This window comes from Brachyhypopomus gauderio, unplaced genomic scaffold (assembly GCF_052324685.1).
Source record: "Brachyhypopomus gauderio isolate BG-103 unplaced genomic scaffold, BGAUD_0.2 sc73, whole genome shotgun sequence".
Classification (NCBI taxonomy): Eukaryota; Metazoa; Chordata; class Actinopteri; order Gymnotiformes; family Hypopomidae; genus Brachyhypopomus; species Brachyhypopomus gauderio.
This window is the reverse complement of record NW_027506894.1, coordinates 749,525-770,448: the sequence shown is the minus strand read 5'-3', so window position 1 is coordinate 770,448 and position 20,924 is coordinate 749,525. Positions and strand designations below refer to the sequence as shown.

General features: G+C 47.2%; 1 protein-coding gene across 2 annotated transcripts; it reads right to left on the bottom strand.

Annotated features, from left to right (window-relative positions):
• Positions 1-19,571, bottom strand: LOC143491312 (protein shisa-like-2A). Of its 2 annotated transcripts, XM_076990174.1 has the most exons (5): positions 19,551-19,571; positions 10,864-11,042; positions 10,475-10,691; positions 8,939-9,075; positions 1-1,277 (listed from the first exon to the last, which is right to left on the bottom strand). In XM_076990174.1, the coding sequence occupies exons 3-5, from the start codon at positions 10,654-10,656 to the stop codon at positions 1,093-1,095; spliced, it is 504 nt and encodes a 167-aa protein (XP_076846289.1). In that variant the 5' UTR covers positions 10,657-10,691; positions 10,864-11,042; positions 19,551-19,571; the 3' UTR covers positions 1-1,092. The 2 variants fall into 2 exon arrangements, with proteins under 2 accessions (XP_076846289.1, XP_076846290.1); XM_076990175.1 differs by lacking the exon at positions 19,551-19,571 and having other exon boundaries at positions 10,864-11,085.
• Between the last annotated feature and the right edge of the window lie 1,353 nt (positions 19,572-20,924).

Below are 20,924 nucleotides of genomic sequence, written 5' to 3'. Positions count from 1 at the left end.
TCTCTTCCCCACACATAGCAGACGGGATCCGACTCTGAAAAACAGCTAAATGGCCTTTATCGTATTCTCCCTCTTGTATGTTGGATTATGTAAGACGGGAGGATTACAGACACTGCAGATTACACAAGTGGTCAAGCATGTCTTCCTCATGCTGATTATGTACCTGAGAACATTTTGCTGGTAACTGGATGAGTGTCCATAGGAGCGCTCACGTGAAAGGTCACGTGAGCATCCACGAGAGTGCCCACGTGAGTGCCCACGCAAGTGCCCATGCAGGCATCCACAGGGGCGTCTGCTGTTGTAATAACACCAATTTGACCTGACGACTTGCATAATCATGACCTGAGAACCAATTGCTCCTCCCTGCCAGATAACGTCATCTTGCAGGTTTGTGTAAACAAGGTAATTTATAGATGAATTATCAAGGTGGTCTAAATCTACAGGAGCTGGGTCGTGGGTCACAGGACCTGACGTGTGCTGTAATGACACATAAGAGCCATGCAGACATTAAGTCAAATATGTTCACTTGGGATTTCATGAACCTCCAGTGACATTTGTGAATCATGCATTAAATGTTTTTAAGTCAAAGGGATTAAATTTGATGTTTCCCAGAACTCTCCTCTGCCAGCTCATCTAACTGCAGGAAGTGATCAACATGGGTTTTGGGTCACGGCAACCCAGACCGGCCCACAAAAACAAAGTGTGAGGGGGGATATAATGTGTGTGGGGAGTGAGTGGATATAAGAGAGTGTGGGGGTGTGACAAACATGGTGGGCGGAGCTAGCCTAGAGCTGACATAAAGATGATGGGCGGAGCTACCCCAGAGCTGACATAAAGATGTTGGGCGAGGCTAGCCCAGGGCTGACATAAAGATGGTGGGCGGAGCTAGCCCAGGGCTGACATAAAGATGGTGGGCGGAGCTAGCCCGGGGCAGGGCTATAAGCATGGCACTATAGCACTTGCATAGGCATGGGTGGGCGGAGCTGGCATGGAGCTGACGTAAGTATGGATGGGTGGAGTTGGCTCAAAGCTAGGAGGGCGGAGCTATGGTGCTTATGGTGCATATGTGGGGATGAGGGGGCGGATGCTTCATTAAGACTGGCCCTCCATGTTGATGGTGTTAACGGTGGCCACAAAGCAGCGCTGGAACAGACGCTCGGGGTCGGCCGGCTGGTCGTCACAGTCCAGTTTGCTCTTGAAGAAGTGCTTGCGGAACCCCTGCGGTCCAGACGGGGCGGCCGGCTGGCTCGGACCCTCCTGGGCACTCCGCTCGAAACCTGAGGAGAGTGTGAGACAAGCAGACGTCACTTCCAGAACCACAACACTCGCTGCTTTATTAGAACGTAATCAGTGGAGCATTTGGAGGTGGGGCATGTGGTTGCCCCTGGCAACATGTGAGAGCATGCTCAGATCAGCTCCGCCCCTGTGTATGGTAGTGCAGTGTCTCCATGTCTGCTCTACATAATCAGATGGCTACTCGACTACAACAGCGAGCAGAGATCTAAATGAAATCCCACTGCGAGAGCATGAGGAACTTTATCTAGGAGCAGGTGGGGATTCTTAGCCATGAATCACCAAACCAACATGAGATACAAAATACTTTAATAAATTAAAATTATTCTAGAGACGAAGCCAAACCTTGTCCGTCAACAACAATAGTCTTTTGTCATTGGTCATGTCTTTGCTGTCTACCAACATGGCTTTCCAGAATATCTGTCAGACTGTGCAGCATGTATATGGGGAAAGAGTGAGGGACAAATCTGCCCTCAAAGCCGGTTTAAGGCAGCGGACAGGAAGCCCGTGTCACATTCCACTCTTACTGCAGACGTCCTGCAAGCTTCCACACGTCTCCATCATCTGGCAGTCGTGAGGAGGGGGGAACATCTTTCTGATTCAGCTCTGACGCCCACATCCAGAGAGGCCACCGCCTGCCCTTATCTGGGTGGAGGTAGCCGCACAAACTCACTGATTCTGGGGCCCAGAATCGGTCGGTACGAGGCCCCCAGGGCCAGCGGGTCATACCAGAACCTCACGGTTCTCATGCTTTTGTATTATGGATGTCTGACAAACAACAAATACAATCCTAGGCGTGTGTTTAATTCGTGCACAAACCAACATGGCAATAAAAATAAATAATAAAATATTAAATAAATGAAACAGATAAACATGATGCTTTCTCTCCTCCTGAGGCACCTTTACCAATCTCACACCTCACGCCTGCGTGTGGGCCATTAAAGTTAATGTTGGTAATTATTAATCAGTTTTCAAAACAGCCTCTGTGAAATACGTATGACTCTGAGCACAACCACAAAAATGTCATGGTTCAGTGTTATGATACAGCAGGTCTCCTGCGCTGTGGGGGAAGAGCCCGGCCCGGCCCGCCCAGCGCTGGTGATGTAGACACGTCTGTGGTTATACTGCAGTCACTGATACACTCCCCAGTGTGCCAGCCAATTTTGCTTCTTGTCTCTCTTTAACAATAGCTGAGCCTGCTTACTAGTTTAAACCTGGAGAGCTGGTGATGTCAAACCCGGAGGTGTTAATCAAAGGTTTGGTGTGGCCCTTTATGGACCACCCACCACTGCTAGAGCAATAACACAAAGAGCTGAACTGGTGCTCAACCTCAATGGATCCATGTTGTCAGATTAGAGGGGTCTTATTGTTAGAATGATTTCCTCTGTCTCTCTCTCTCTCTCTCTCTCTCTCTCTCTCTCTCTCTCTCTCTCTCTCTCTCTCTCCCCACCATTCTATTCTGATATTAGGTTCACCAGGTGAAGCCCAAGATCTGATGGTTCGGCAGGTCTGACATTACTGTGCAATGTAACCCCTTAAGCCGCTCCCACCCAGATGGTCATTGGTTCTCCTTTAAAACATGACAAACGTGGTATATTGGACAGTCTAGACACCAAAGGAAAGTCAAATGTTCACACTACCATTAGCCTCTTAGCCTTGTTTCCTGTTATAACAGTGTGAAGGTAACGCGGCATACACCCTCTCATTGGAGCCACTAGATCTGCTCCATACGCTACTAAATCTGCTCCATGCACCACTAGATCTGCTCCATACAACACTAGATCTGCTCCATACACCACTAGATCTGCTCCATACACCACTAGATCTGCTCCATACAACACTAGATCTGCTCCATACACCACTAGATCTGCTCCATACACCACTAGATCTGCTCCATACACCACTAGATCTGCTCCATACACCACTAGATCTGCTCCATACACCACTAGATCTGCTCCATACACCACTAGATCTGCTCCAAACACCACTAGATCTGCTCCATACACCACTAGATTTGCTCCATACACCACTAGATCTGCTCCATACGCCACTAGATCTGCTCCATACACCACTAGATCTGCTGCATGCACCACTAGATCTGCTCCGTACGCTACTAGATCTGCCCCATACACCACTAGATCTGCTCCATACGCTACTAGATCTGCTCCATACACCACTAGATCTGCTCCATACACCACTAGATCTTCTCCATACACCACTAGATCCACTCCATACACCACTAGATCTGCTCCATACACCACTAGATCTGCTCCATACAACACTAGATCTGCTCCATACAACACTAGATCTGCTCCATACGCCACTAGATCTGCTCCATACACCACTAGATCTGCTCCATACACCACTAGATCTACTCCATACGCTACTAGATCTGCTCCATACACCACTAGATCTGCTCCATACGCTACTAGATCTGCTCCATGCACCACTAGATCTGCTCCATACACCACTAGATCTGCTCCATACACCACTAGATCTGCTCCATACACCACTAGATCTACTCCATACGCTACTAGATCTGCTCCATACACCACTAGATCTGCTCCATACGCTACTAGATCTGCTCCATACACCACTAGATCTGCTCCATACGCTACTAGATCTGCTCCATACACCACTAGATCTGCTCCATACGCTACTAGATCTGCTCCATGCACCACTAGATCTGCTCCATACACTACTAGATCTGCTCCATACGCCACTAGATCTGCTCCATACGCCACTAGATCTGCTCCATACACCACTAGATCTGCTCCATACGCTACTAGATCTGCTCCATGCACCACTAGATCTGCTCCATACGCTACTAGATCTGCTCCATACTCCACTAGATCTGCTCCATACGCCACTAGATCTGCTCCATACACCACTAGATCTGCTCCATACGCTACTAGATCTGCTCCATGCACCACTAGATCTGCTCCATACGCTACTAGATCTGCTCCATACTCCACTAGATCTGCTCCATACGCCACTAGATCTGCTCCATACACCACTAGATCTGCTCCATACGCCACTAGATCTGCTCCATACACCACTAGATCTACTCCATACGCTACTAGATCTGCTCCATACACCACTAGATCTGCTCCATACGCTACTAGATCTGCTCCATACACCACTAGATCTGCTCCATACACCACTAGATCTGCTCCATACGCTACTAGATCTGCTCCATACACCACTAGATCTGCTCCATACGCTACTAGATCTGCTCCATGCACCACTAGATCTGCTCCATACGCTACTAGATCTGCTCCATGCACCACTAGATCTGCTCCATACGCTACTAGATCTGCTCCATACGCCACTAGATCTGCTCCATACGCCACTAGATCTGCTCCATACACCACTAGATCTGCTCCATACGCCACTAAATCTGCTCCATACACCACTAGATCTGCTCCATACGCCACTAGATCTGCTCCATACACCACTAGATCTGCTCCATACGCCACTAAATCTGCTCCATACACCACTAGATCTGCTCCATACGCCACTAGATCTGCTCCATACACCACTAGATCTGCTCCATACGCTACTAGATCTGCTCCATGCACCACTAGATCTGCTCCATACACCACTAGATCTGCTCCATACACCACTAGATCTGCTCCATACACCACTAGATCTGCTCCATACGCTACTAGATCTGCTCCATACACCACTAGATCTGCTCCATACGCCACTAGATCTGCTCCATACACCACTAGATCTGCTCCATACGCTACTAGATCTGCTCCATGCACCACTAGATCTGCTCCATACACCACTAGATCTGCTCCATACACCACTAGATCTGCTCCATACACCACTAGATCTGCTCCATACGCTACTAGATCTGCTCCATACACCACTAGATCTGCAGTGCATCCACACCACAATGACAGCTGCATTCTTACCTAACGAGATATACAGTTGTGATCAAATTTATTCAACCCCCAATGCTGCGAAGGGTTTTATGGAATTCAGTGCACATTTGTAATTGTGTTCATAATGAAATCTTACAAGGACTTGTTAAAGAACTAAATGCAACTAAGATAGCATCAATTTTTTTTGTCATAAAGTATTAAATGGCCTTTTTGTGATTTCTTCATTGACACAATTATTCAACCCCTTTACGACTACCACTCCTAAGAACAGAGGTTCATTCCAGTGTTTTCCATCAGGTATTGAAAACATCTGTGGATGTCAACGAGCAGCAATCAAGCATGATAAGCACCAATTAGGCAGATTTAAAAGGACTGTGATACTCAGCTCCTTCTAGACATCTACTGGTGTGTTTCCAAGCATGGTGAAGGCAAGAGAATGGTCCCAGAAGACAAGAGAAGAGGTTATTGCTCTTCACAAGAATGGCAATGGATATAAAAAGATTGCGAAGTTGTTAAATATTCCAAGAGACACTATCGGAAGTATCATTCGCAAGTTCAAGTTAAAGGGCACAGTGGAAACGTTACCTGGTCGTGGCAAAAAGAAGATCCTGACCGCGACTGCTGTGCGCTACCTGAAGCGTAATGTGGAGAAAAATCCCCGCGTGACTGCTAAGGAACTGAAAAAAGACCTGTCAGATGTGGGCACTGAAGTTTCAGCTCAGACAATAAGGCGCGCACTGCATAACGAAGACCTCCATGCCAGAACGCCCAGACGCACCCCCTTGCTGACTCCAAAGAACAAGAAAAGTCGACTGCAGTATGCCAAAAGTCATGTGGACAAGCCACAAAGGTTTTGGAACAGGTTTTGGAAACTAAATTAGAACTGTTTGGGACAATGGACCAGCGCTATGTTTGGAGAAGGAAGAACCAGGCTTATGAACAAAAGAACACCTTGCCTACTGTGAAGCATGGCGGGGGGTCAATTATGCTTTGGGGCTGTTTTGCTTCTAATGGTACAGGAAAGCTTCAACGTGTGCAGGGTACCATGAATTCCCTTCAGTACCAGGAGATCTTGGAGGAAAATGTGATGGAGTCAGTCACAAACCTGCGGCTTGGGAGACGTTGGACCTTCCAACAGGACAATGATCCGAAGCACACATCCAAGTCCACTAGAGCATGGTTGAACATGAAAGGCTGGAACATTCTAGAGTGGCCATCGCAATCACCAGACTTAAATCCAATTGAGAACCTCTGGTGGGACCTAAAGAAGGCAGTTGCAGTGCGCAAGCCTAAGAATGTGACTGAACTGGAGGCTTTTGCCCATGAAGAATGGGCTAAGATACCCATAGGTCGCTGCAAGACACTTGTGTCAAGCTATGCTTCACGCTTGAAAGCTGTCATAACTGGAAAAGGATGTTGTACTAAGTACTAAAAAATAATGTCACTAGGGGGTTGAATAAAACTGATAATGATGTGAGCACAGTAAAGACATTTGTGGTTATTCCATCATAAATATTATGTTATGTTTGTCTAATTTATAAGTGCCTCTTTGATATAATTGTAAATAAGATGACTGAAATGATCAAAATCAATGTCAAACTGGCCAAAACACTTTATTTCAGTGGGGGTTGAATAAATTTGATCACAACTGTACCACAATGGGCGTTGTACATATTTCATACAATGTATTTGACCATTCAGTGTATGGAGACATCTGATGTCTTTCTGATGTCTTTCTGGTGTCTCTTGCTGAGAAACTAACCAATGTGTCATTGATGGTTTTCACAGGGTCAAGCTCTAACATGAGTGTCCGCTTGAGTCGGCCATGCACCTGCACTCTGTGCCACACTCCTGTGATTTTCCTTGATGCTTTGAGTGTCAGATCCAATTACAGTCTGAATTGCAAGAGCTCATACAGGTGGTGCTCAGGTAGACCGGAGGGACTGGGAGAAGGACAGACTGGACTGGGAGGAGGACAGACTGGACTGGGAGGAGGACAGACTGGACTGGCAGGAGGACAGACTGGACTGGGAGGGACAGACTGGACTGGGAGGAGGACAGACTGGACTGGGAGGAGAACAGACTGGACTGGGAGGAGGACAGACTGGACTGGGAGGAGGACAGACTGGACTGGGAAGGACAGACTGGACTGGGAGGAGAACAGACTGGACTGGGAGGGACAGACTGGACTGGGAGGAGGACAGACTGGACTGGGAGGAGGACAGACTGGACTGGGAGGGACAGACTGGACTGGGAGGAGGACAGACTGGACTGGGAGGAGAACAGACTGGACTGGGAGGGACAGACTGGACTGGGAGGAGGACAGACTGGACTGGGAGGAGGACAGACTGGACTGGGAGGGACAGACTGAACTGGGAGGAGGACAGTAAAGACTGGCCTGATAGAGCGATTAGGTTCTCTGCCTCTTGCTGTTGGTTCCGCATAACCTGGGTTTTCCAGTTGGTAGGTGATAGGGAGATGATACGAAGCTGCTGGCCATCAAGCTCACGCTTGAGGAGTGGAGACAATGGTACCTCTGGTACCACTGGCTCGAGGGAGCGCAGCACCCCTTCATGGTGATCACCGACTAGAAAAACCTCGAGTACCTCCACAACACCAAGAGGCTAAACAACCACGTCGCCTCATGCTCAAAGTGCGTACCTAGAGCACTCTGCCTGCAGGTAAGCTGCACCCCCTTCCAACACCCACACGTCTGTGGTCTCACCTGGCCATCGATTTCATCACAGACCTGACCACCGCTTGGGGACACACCACCAATTCCTTCCCATGCCAGGTCTGTAACCCTGAGGCTATAACCCTCAAGCTAACGGTAAAGTGGAGCAAATATGATTCCTTAGCTTACTGTCATGAGCATCCTAGAACCTGGTCTTCCTATCTGGTGAGTCCAGAACTGGCGCATTCACAATGGGACCGGACTCACACACTTGACACACACTTGAGTGTGTTCTTGGTTTCCAGCCACCACTATCTCCCTGGACCGTCTGGCACCACGGTGTCCTGGGTGCCCCCACGCTCTAGGAGGAGGGTGGAGCTCCTGGGGGGAGGGGCTCTGTCATGGTAGGCGGTGCCAGGTCCACAGGGGATCCGCCCACTACACTACACTCCACCTCCTGTTCACACCCCCGCTCACAATCCCCCACCTACTGAATATCACACGCACCTGTCTCTAATTCCCTCTCACTCGTTACATGCCCACAGGTCCTGCAGGTCGGCGCGGTGCATTAAGAGTGAACCCGTGTGTGGCTCTGGCGCTTTACACGCTTCTTTCTGATTTAGAGCTTTCTCCTCTTTTCTTTAATATATGTGAGTGTGTGCTGTGCTTTGAGCTTTGAGATGGATAGTAAAGAAAACATGGCCCCATCCTCGTTGTCTGCTGCTTCTGTCACCCAAGCTGCTGTCTATATTTAGCGATTCTTTGTTGTTTCATATTTACAGCCTGTTTGTTTATTTTTGTTTGTTTATAATGTTTTGTAGATCTGCCCGTGTTTGCACACTGACCGTGGGCCACTGTGTCCCTGAATCTGTATTTGTCTTTAATAGATCTCACGTGGGTTTGATGACACGTCTGTGTAAATGCACGTTAGTCTGTGTGTTTGCATATAACCAAATCAAATCAAACCAAAATTTGTTTGCATAGCGCTTTTCACAACACACGTTGTCACAAAGCAGCCTTTACAGGATTTACAAGGTATAATATATATAATAATGTGTGTGCATGTTCCTGCCCGTACCTGACACCTGGAGGGTGAGGCCATTGTCCAGTCCTTTGGGTTTGGTGGTGATGAACAGGTAACAGAGCACACACAGAGTGATGAGGAACGCTAGCAGAACCACGGCAGCTATGGAGAGCCCGACCAGAGCCCCGATACTGGGAGGAAAAGAGTGAGACACTTACACCGAGGAAGAGAGAGAGAGAGAGAGAGAGAGAGAGAGAGAGAGAGAGAGAGAGAGAGAGAGAGAGAGAGAGAGAGAAGGTGTGTGTGTGTTGGGGAGGGGGTGGCATTCACAACTACAATAAACGAAACTGAAATATATACAGAAACAGCGTTTGGCAGTAATGAGCTTATGGCGACTGGTTCCTACGAGACTCCACCCAGCCTTGACTCTGCTGACAGACTCGTGGTCTTTCTTAACGTGGACGTTCCAGAGAATTGCAAGAAGTCAACAGGGTGTGTAATTCTGCTGCTCATATGGGATGTAAGGGATTAACACTTTATTGAGTGTCCAGAGAGTCTGAGAGGATGCAGACCTCAGTTAACACAGATGTGGCAATGTGAAGATGAATGATTATCAATTAGCATATGTTAATATATGTTAATTAGCATGAGTTACATACACTCCTTCAACTTCTCTTCTTCAATAACAGCAGGTTCATAGTATCCAATAGTATCTTATTAATACTATTAAAACACCTATCTGTAAAAATTGCAGGTGCTTCAAATTAAAGCATAGGACTGAGGCACAAAAGCACAGCTAAGACAGGGTGTCAGAAACCTGGGTAACACTTCATAATAACAGTTCATTATAGGAAGACAGGTGCAGATATCCAGTGAGTGTGTGCTGTAATTTATGGCTAGGATCTGGGAGGAATTGGAAAACTAACACCCTTGTCTGAAATCGACAGAGTTAATCACGTTAGGAGGCTACACACACACACACACACACACACAAAGAGCTTCTGTGTACAGCTAAGAAATTATCCATCCATATCCATAGAAAGGTTCATGAATTGACCAGAACTGTCCAAAGGTCGAAAGTAAAATATTAAATTCGAGGAATGATTGTCTGCTCGGTCATCTGCACCACGTGCTTGTCCTATTCGAATATTCGATTCGGCACGTTTAACGCTGCTGAGTTGCTGACTCGTCACTACAGTAGTGCCACTACAGACCGGCTCCGCGGGCACGCGCTTCTAGCGCTTCTAGTTTACAGCTTAATGTTTATAATGTTAATAATAACTGAGTCTATGCTAATTCTTCAGATATGTAAGATATTAAGTTTAAGAATAAGATTAAGATATGTATTACAACTGAATGATATCTAAAACCCCAGTAACATATACTCCATTTGTCCTAGATGAAGAGTGATATCCATCAGGGCACTTCTGGAGTCGTTTCACGGTTGTTTCAAACCCGTGCAGAATGTTTTCCGAGCGAGTGTTAACACACGGACGTGTGCGCTGGTGCGTGTTGGAGCAGCGTTCACCGCGCGGTCTGGGTTGATCTGGGTGCACCTAGTATAGACACAAGGACGGAGCGTTTTCTTACCTCAGCCAGAACATGTATCCGTATTCATACGGGAAAAAACTGTTGGGATCATCGCAGCAATACTTGATGTCGTTGAAACCACAGCAGAAGACAGCGGCGGCATCGCCGTCCGGTTTAGGACAGGTGAAAGCGTTCACCAGTACTTGGTCTGTGTTATAGTAGCTCGTGCAGTGCGAACTCATGTTGCTCCTGCGATTAAACCCAAACGCCCAAAAGCCTGCAAGTCACAAAAAGTGAATAACGCTCGCAAAGTTCGCAAAGTGGCAAGCGACCGTCACAGCGCGCCTTTCTGATATTTTCTGTTTGCCATTTCCACTGTCCTGGAGCGGTTACTCTTACAAAAACATCAGATGAAACTCTTCAGAGGAAACGGCAGAAATGCGAATCACCTGTGGATGTGTGATGCGTATTTGCGCACGGCCTTTCTGCTCCAGACCCTCCGCGTCTCCCTTCACGTTCACGCGTGGAGCGGCTCCTGAATGCGCACGGTGCGCTCTGCTCTACCGTCTGTTCTCCGTTGAACACTCTCAATTTGACACTTGAACAATTTCACATCTTACTTTCCTTGCTGAAAAAGATCAACACTTTTCTGGGCTCTGACAGTAAAAAAGTATAAATAAATAAAACGTATAGCATATATCCGTCGTAATATTTTCTACCTTGTGTGTATTCAGTGTGGTTTCCAGTATGTGGGAAAAACAAGACAACTTACATTTAGATATAATGAAGAAAATATGCGGACCATATATCAGCTGTAGCCGATTTTGCAGACGGCAGTCATGACATTTGAGATTTGTCAATATGCTGCATTGACTCCTGACCGTCGTGACGCTAATATTATGAGTAGTTTGGATATAGATATCTTCTAAACCCCTGAGGCTCGATTGAAATATTACATACGATTAGTTTTCTGGGAGTAAAATCTGTTGTCTATGTATACCAGTGTGTCCCATTCTCGGTGTAAAAGCTAACATTCGTCTGCATGGATATCAGTTATGTGTTGACGTGATGGAATTACATTTTCCTCTGGGGGGTACGACAGGGTGCAGTGGGGTATTGGTGGTGGGGGGGGGGGGTATTGGTGGTGGTGGGGGGGGGGTATTGGCATTCCTCTAATAGGGTTAGAATAGACGTAATTTTGTTAGCCACATTCAGCTGTCATTGAAATGGGAATCTAGACTAATGCAGACAACCACGCAGACTCTGACCACCTATAATTTAGTTTTATAGTTAATAGTTTTCTATTTGCATAACTTTCAAGTGTAGGTGGTGGGGTGTGTGTGTCACAATACTAACTCCTGTCAAATGATTTTATCACATGGATGTAGCCTACACAGACAACCCCACACTCAGATCACAACCCTCAGCACAGATCCTCTCTGGAGATCCTCATTGTTTGCACACGTTTAGAGATGTTCTTTGGAGATCATCACTGTTTGCACACGTTTAGAGATGTTCTCTGGAGATCCTCACTGTTTGCACACGTTTAGAGATGTTCTCTGGAGATCCTCACTGTTTGCACACGTTTAGAGATGTTCTCTGGAGATCCTCACTGTTTGCACACGTTTAGAGATGTTCTCTGGAGATCCTCACTGTTTGCACACGTTTAGAGATGTTCTCTGGAGAGGCTCACTGTTTGCACACGTTTAGAGATGTTCTCTGGAGATCCTCAGGCCGCAAGCAGCAGTGGTCGAGCAGTTGTGCGTGAGAGAAGGTGGGATCTATGAAGAACGTATGAGGCCCGCCCCCCTGACGTGAAGTTCACTACGTGATTTTGTGTTTGGATGTAACACCTTTGTGTGTGATTACTGGCCCCACACACGTTGCTAACACGCTCCCTTGTTCGCCTGTGCCTTGTTTCCACAGAATCTTGTTCTTTCGCTGCATGTGTGCATATAAACCTGTTTATTAAATGGTTCTGTCCCCCTCAGTGTGTGTGTGTGTGTGTGTGTGTGTGTGTGTATGTGTATGAACTCATTTGTTAAATGGTTCTCTCCCCCTCAGTGTGTGTGCGTATAAACTCGTTTGTTAAATAGTTCTGTCCCCCTCAGTGCGGTTCTTTCCCCTTCAGTGTGTGTGTGTGTGTGTGTGTGTGTGTGTGTGTGTGTGTGTGTGTGTGTGTGTGGAATCCCATTTGTTATTTCTGTTAGTTGCTGGTTATTCTTTGATGTGTTGCTGGATGTTTGCTGTGGGGGTTTTTCTAGGAGTTTTATGTTTGTCTTTGATTAAACATATTTTAAATTCTCAGCTTGCACATGTATTCTGCCCGTCTTGGACAACATCTGGCAAAAACACCCATACATTGTAAACGAGCTCCTCACACTGAACCACCTCAGTTCTTCACAGTGAACGATATCAGCTCCTCACTCTGAACCATCTCAGCTCCTCACACTAAACAATCTCAGCTCCTCACACTAAACCATCTCAGCTCCTCACACTGAACCATCTCAGCTCTTCACACTGAACCATCTCAGTTCTTCACACTGAACCATCTCAGCTCCTCACACTGAACCATCTCAGCTCCTCACTCTGAACCATCTCAGCTCCTCACTCTGAACCATCTCAGCTCCTCACCCTGAACCATCTCAGCTCCTCACACTGAACCATCTCAGCTCCTCACCCTGAACCATCTCAGCTCCTCACACTAAACCACCTCAGCTCCTCACTCTGAACCACCTCAGCTCCTCACTCTGAACCATATCAGCTCCTCACCCTGAACCATCTCAGCTCCTCACACTGAACCATCTCAGCTCCTCACCCTGAACCCTCTCAGCTCCTCACCCTGAACCATCTCAGCTCCTCCCACTGAACCATCTCAGTTCCTCACACTGAACCATCTCAGTTCCTCACTCTGAACCATCTTAGCTACTCACACTGAACCATCTCAGTGCCTCACTCTGAACCATCTCAGCTACTCACACTGAACCATCTCAGTGCCTCACACTGAACCATCTCAGTGCCTCACACTGAACCATCTCAGCTCCTCACTCTGAACCATCTCAGCTCCTCATTCTAAACCATCTCAGCTACTCACACTGAACCATCTCAGCTCTTCACACTGAACCATCTCAGTTCTTCACACTGAACCATCTCAGCTCCTCACTCTGAACCATCTCAGCTCCTCACTCTGAACCATCTCAGCTCCTCACTCTGAACCATCTCAGCTCCTCACCCTGAACCATCTCAGCTCCTCACACTGAACCATCTCAGCTCCTCACTCTGAACCATCTCAGCTCCTCACACTGAACCATCTCAGCTCCTCACCCTGAACCATCTCAGCTCCTCACACTGAACCATCTCAGCTCCTCACCCTGAACCATCTCAGCTCCTCACACTGAACCATCTCAGCTCCTCACACTGAACCATCTCAGCTCCTCACACTGAACCATCTCAGCTCCTCACTCTGAACCATCTCAGCTCCTCACTCTGAACCATCTCAGCTCCTCACCCTGAACCATCTCAGCTCCTCACACTGAACCATCTCAGCTCCTCACCCTGAACCATCTCAGCTCCTCACACTAAACCACCTCAGCTCCTCACTCTGAACCATCTCAGCTCCTCACTCTGAACCATATCAGCTCCTCACACTGAACCATCTCAGCTCCTCACCCTGAACCCTCTCAGCTCCTCACCCTGAACCATCTCAGCTCCTCCCACTGAACCATCTCAGTTCCTCACACTGAACCATCTCAGTTCCTCACTCTGAACCATCTCAGCTACTCACACTGAACCATCTCAGTGCCTCACACTGAACCATCTCAGTGCCTCACACTGAACCATCTCAGTGCCTCACACTGAACCATCTCAGCTCCTCACTCTGAACCATCTCAGCTCCTCATTCTAAACCATCTCAGCTACTCACACTGAACCATCTCAGCTCTTCACACTGAACCATCTCAGTTCTTCACACTGAACCATCTCAGCTCCTCACTCTGAACCATCTCAGCTCCTCACTCTGAACCATCTCAGCTCCTCACTCTGAACCATCTCAGCTCCTCACCCTGAACCATCTCAGCTCCTCACACTGAACCATCTCAGCTCCTCACTCTGAACCATCTCAGCTCCTCACACTGAACCATCTCAGCTCCTCACCCTGAACCATCTCAGCTCCTCACACTGAACCATCTCAGCTCCTCACACTGAACCATCTCAGCTCCTCACACTGAACCATCTCAGCTCCTCACTCTGAACCATCTCAGCTCCTCACTCTGAACCATCTCAGCTCCTCACCCTGAACCATCTCAGCTCCTCACACTGAACCATCTCAGCTCCTCACCCTGAACCATCTCAGCTCCTCACACTAAACCACCTCAGCTCCTCACTCTGAACCATCTCAGCTCCTCACTCTGAACCATATCAGCTCCTCACACTGAACCATCTCAGCTCCTCACCCTGAACCCTCTCAGCTCCTCACCCTGAACCATCTCAGCTCCTCCCACTGAACCATCTCAGTTCCTCACACTGAACCATCTCAGTTCCTCACTCTGAACCATCTTAGCTACTCACACTGAACCATCTCAGTGCCTCACTCTGAACCATCTCAGCTACTCACACTGAACCATCTCAGTGCCTCACACTGAACCATCTCAGTGCCTCACACTGAACCATCTCAGTGCCTCACACTGAACCATCTCAGCTCCTCACTCTGAACCATCTCAGCTCCTCATTCTAAACCATCTCAGCTACTCACACTGAACCATCTCAGCTCTTCACACTGAACCATCTCAGTTCTTCACACTGAACCATCTCAGCTCCTCATTCTGAACCATCTCAGCTCCTCACTCTGAACCATCTCAGCTCCTCACTCTGAACCATCTCAGCTCCTCACCCTGAACCATCTCAGCTCCTCACACTGAACCATCTCAGCTCCTCACTCTGAACCATCTCAGCTCCTCACACTGAACCATCTCAGCTCCTCACCCTGAACCATCTCAGCTCCTCACCCTGAACCATCTCAGCTCCTCACACTGAACCATCTCAGCTCCTCACCCTGAACCATCTCAGCTCCTCACACTGAACCATCTCAGCTCCTCACACTGAACCATCTCAGCTCCTCACACTGAACCATCTCAGCTCCTCACACTGAACCACGTCAGCTCCTCACACTGAACCATCTCAGCTCCTCACACTGAACCATCTCAGCTCCTCACACTGAACCATCTCAGCTCCTCACACTGAACCACGTCAGCTCCTCACACTGAACCATCTCAGCTCCTCACACTGAACCATCTCAGTGCCTCACACTGAACCATCTCAGCTCCTCACTCTGAACCATCTCAGCTCCTCATTCTAAACCATCTCAGCTCTTCACACTGAACCATCTCAGTTCTTCACACTGAACCATCTCAGCTCCTCACTCTGAACCATCTCAGCTCCTCACTCTGAACCATCTCAGCTCCTCACTCTGAACCATCTCAGCTCCTCACCCTGAACCATCTCAGCTCCTCACACTGAACCATCTCAGCTCCTCACTCTGAACCATATCAGCTCCTCACTCTGAACCATCTCAGCTCCTCACACTGAACCATCTCAGCTCCTCACCCTGAACCATCTCAGCTCCTCACACTGAACCATCTCAGCTCCTCACCCTGAACCATCTCAGCTCCTCACACTGAACCATCTCAGCTCCTCACACTGAACCATCTCAGCTCCTCACACTGAACCATCTCAGCTCCTCACACTGAACCACGTCAGCTCCTCACACTGAACCATCTCAGCTCCTCACACTGAACCATCTCAGCTCCTCACACAGAACCATCTCAACTCCTCACACTGAACCATTTCAGCTCCTCACTCTGAACCATCTCAGCTCCTCACTCTGAACCATCTCAGCTCCTCACTCTGAACCATCTCAGCTCCTCACCCTGAACCATCTCAGCTCCTCACACTGAACCATCTCAGCTCCTCACTCTGAACCATATCAGCTCCTCACTCTGAACCATCTCAGCTCCTCACACTGAACCATCTCAGCTCCTCACCCTGAACCATCTCAGCTCCTCACACTGAACCATCTCAGCTCCTCACACTGAACCATCTCAGCTCCTCACACTGAACCATCTCAGCTCCTCACACTGAACCACGTCAGCTCCTCACACTGAACCATCTCAGCTCTTCACACTGAACCATCTCAGCTCCTCACACGGAACCATCTCAACTCCTCACACTGAACCATTTCAGCTCCTCACACTGAACCATCTCAGCTCCTCACACTGAACCATCTCACTTCCTCACTCTGAACCATCTCAGCTACTCACACTGAACCATCTCAACTCCTCACACTGAACCACCTCAGCTCCTCACTCTGAACCATCTCAGCTCCTCCCACTGAACCATCTCAATTCCTTACACTGAACCACCTCAGCTCTTCACACTGAACCATCTCAGCTCCTCACACTGAACCATCTCAACTCCTCACACTGAACCACCTCAGCTCCTCCCACTGAACCATCTCAGCTCCTCCCACTGAACCATCTCAGCTCCTCACACTGAACCATCTCAGCTCCTCACACTGAACCATCTCAGTTCCTCACTCTGAACCATCTCAGCTACTCACACTGAACCATCTCAGCTCCTCACACTGAACCATCTCAGTGCCTCACTCTGAACCATCTCAGCTACTCACACTGAACCATCTCAGTGCCTCACACTGAACCATCTCAGCTCCTCACTCTGAACCATCTCAGCTCCTCACTCTGAACCATCTCAGCTCCTCACTCTAAACCATCTCAGCTACTCACACTGAACCATCTCAGCTCCTCACACTGAACCATCTCAGTGCCTCACTCTGAACCATCTCAGCTACTCACACTGAACCATCTCAGTGCCTCACACTGAACCATCTCAGCTCCTCACTCTGAACCATCTCAGCTCCTCACTCTGAACCATCTCAGCTCCTCACTCTAAACCATCTCAGCTACTCACACTGAACCATCTCAGCTCCTCACACTGAACCTTCTCAGCTCCTCACAGGTGAGGTTGAGAATATAAATTACCCAGAGGTCATGACCTCAAATCTTTGTTAATAAACCAAGGTAAATAACTGCAAACTAGGAACGATCCAGCCGAAACTGAAAGCACAAAAAACAATGCCAAGGGGCCACGGGACTAGAGGAAGCCAAGTGTGAGAGCTGGTCTCTCCTCCTACACAGCTGGTCTCTCCTGAAGCACAGCTGGTCTCTCCTGCTACACAGCTGGTCTCTCCTGCAGCACAGCAGGTCTTTCCTGCTGCACAGCTCGTCTCTCCTCCTGCACAGCTGGTCTCTCCTCCTGCACAGCTGGTCTCTCCTGCAGCACAGCTCGTCTCTCCTCCTGCACAGCTGGTCTCTCCTGCAGCACAGCTGGTCTCTCTTGCAGCACAGCTGGTCTCTCTTGCAGCACAGCTGGTCTCTCCTCTTGCACAGCTGGAATCTCCTCCTACACAGCTGGTCTCTCCTGCAGCACAGCTGGTCTCTCTTGCAGCACAGCTGGTCTCCCCCCTCCTGAACAGCTGGAATCTCCTCCTACACAGCTGGTCTCTCCTCCTACACAACTGGTCTCTCCTCCTGTACAGCTGGTATCTCCTCCTGCACAGCTGGTCTCTTCTCCTACACAGCTCATCTCTCCTCCTGTACAGCTGGTCTCTCCTGCAGCACAGCTGGTCTCTCCTGGTCTCCTGGAGCACCTGAAAGCCCAACTCTTTCCTTGGTGGAGCTCAGAGACTCTGATGGTGATGGTGTCCTTCTTTCCTCCCTTCCAGAACCTTTTTGAACCTGGCTGAGTGTTATTCTCCACGACCCAGATCTGTGTTTTTGACATGTCTGTGTTTTTGACTTCCTCCACTGAGAAGATTACAAGCTTAATTACCTCCTGTTTTTTGACCTAACTCGACACTCACATGATCATTTTAGCCCTGTCCAGGTACCAGTATTTGTGATATTTAAAGCAAATGAAAAATGGCTTATTTTTGCAGGGTAACTGAATCATTTATATACCTAGGAGAGGAAAATGAAACAAAACTAAAATCAATAAAATCTACAGGTATATTAAAGAGGCAGGTACATTGAAGGGGCAGGTATATTAAAGGGGCAGATATAAATAATTACTTACTAGTTGTATCGCTTAAAGATCTAATGTTAAATGTTGTTAAACTAATATAACTTTAGATGTTTATGTTCAAACTAATGCAAACATCCAGGTTTGTAGAAAATAAAAACTTACTGGAAATGTATTTGTCCTGTAGTCATTTTAATGTTGTTTGCATACATAACTGAGAAGTTTGATATTGTCTGGAAGTTTATGACTTGCTATTGAAATAAAACGTTTTGTATCCAGACAACATTATAGTTTCTGTATCAGTATTGAAATTCATTACCTACTATCAGTATCAAAACAAATGTTTTGGTATCGTGACACTCCTGCTTCTGCCCTGAACTCTCTGACCAGTCTGGGTGTCTTAACTGGTGGTTGGATTTTCACAATCTTTGAAGAAGGAAGTTTTAACCAAAGTGACACTGTGAAACAATGAATGAAACTTACTAATAGCTCCAGTCAGGCCTGTTGACAGTCTTGCTGTGAAACAATTTTAGCCCGGGACAAGAAAGTTTCATGTGCAGATAGGTAAAAAACATATATATTTTAGCCACTGAGCTTATTTTGAGTACAGAATTTTATATTAATGAAAGATTTCAAGATTATATTTAAAATTATAGACTTTAAATAAAAAATAAATTGCTGGGCTCTTTGATGGGCCCCCCCCCCCCGTCGACGGGGCTGCTCCAGTTCATACCAAACTCACAGTACATGTGTGTTAATGCTGACAGGGGAGGATAGCGCAGACATTACTGAAGTTATTCTGACCCGATATGGGCCAGAACCTTTAGATCCTACATATCCCATATCAGTTAGCTGACCAGCTAACCAGCTGACAGCCAATGGGAAGAAAAAGAGATAATTATATCTAGCCAATGAGACGCAGTGAAAAAGTTTCCCCTCGGCAAAACCTTTTGAGTATTTAAAATGATCACAAACAATTAAATGTTAGCTCTTCCCTCCCCTGATGCTGAAATCAATGTTGCCCTTCTGATAAGGTCAGGCGTACCTGTCTACTATGCAGTAAGAGATGTTTCTCCATGCTTTTAGCTCTCTTCTCCAGGACAAGATGTCCTGATTAAACCTGGAGGAGGACGGGCAGTAGGGTTAGGAGAGGCAGAGCAGGACTCTTACCTAACGCTCTCAGCCTCGTGGTCTCCAATAACAACCAGCAATAAGAACACGGACAAGCAGTTCGGTTATTTTAACGTCTGTGGTTTAAATGATGAGCATTAGAAAAATCGTAATTATTAAAACAACTTCATTATCCTGCAAACCTCATTATTCTACAAAAATGCCCTTGTCAGTTTATTTTAAAGAATACAACTACATCTACATCTCTAACTACATCCACATTTCTAACTCCATACACATTTCTAACTCCTTCATATCTCATCATCAGCCTGTGAAGTTTTGAAAACCGAAGACATCTGTTCATTCATCTGTCGTTCTTCTATGACATTCCCTCAAACTCTGAAATGATTCTTGTAATGCTCATTCCATTTTTGTACTGAAAGACATTGTGTTGAAGTATTCAAATGAGTATTCATTAGACCAGAGGGCATTATTCAGCATCCTGTTCTTGGTCTTGACATGACACTGGACAGCATGTCTTGCAGTACTTGAGGGTATTGTGTCAATCAAACCTCTTCATAATCTAAATTAATCTAACAAACCTGATCTAAACGAATCTAACAAACCTGATTTAAACTAATCTAACAAACCTGATTTAAACTAATCTAACAAACCACATTCAGTGGTTCCCCTTGGGTATTATACACCTTGCTTGCTCTTTGTCCTTCTCTCTCTCTCTCTCTCTCTCTCTCTCTCTCTCTCTCTCCTCCTCTCTCCTCTTTCTCCTCTCTCTTTCTCACCTTCTCTCTCCTCTCCTTTATTTATATATTATCACTTGTGCTTTCTATCTGATGCGTTCTGTTTCTCAGGTCAATATGCCTTTATGATCAACCCACTCTGGGTGAAATAGAAACACATTAAACACATTACACACATTACACACATTACACACATTAAACACGTTACACACATTACACACATTATACACATTAAACACGTTACACACATTACACACATTAAACACGTACACATGGTCCTTATGAACTTGCCTCATCTCCACTGCCGACTCATATTCTTCCTGCTGTGCTTCTGAACTCTGAACTCTGAACTCTGAACGGTGCAGGACTTCCTTTGGGCTGTGACAGCCTCGCCTCTGAATGACAGTTCCAGTGTGCGCAAGACACCCTTCAACAGAAAGAGACGCACTCAGTGCATCTGGGGATAAAAGACCAAATTAATCCTCTCCAACGTCCCGACAGAAAACCACGAGTGCGTCGAAACACACGCAGGGCTCTGAGTCTGCAGTACT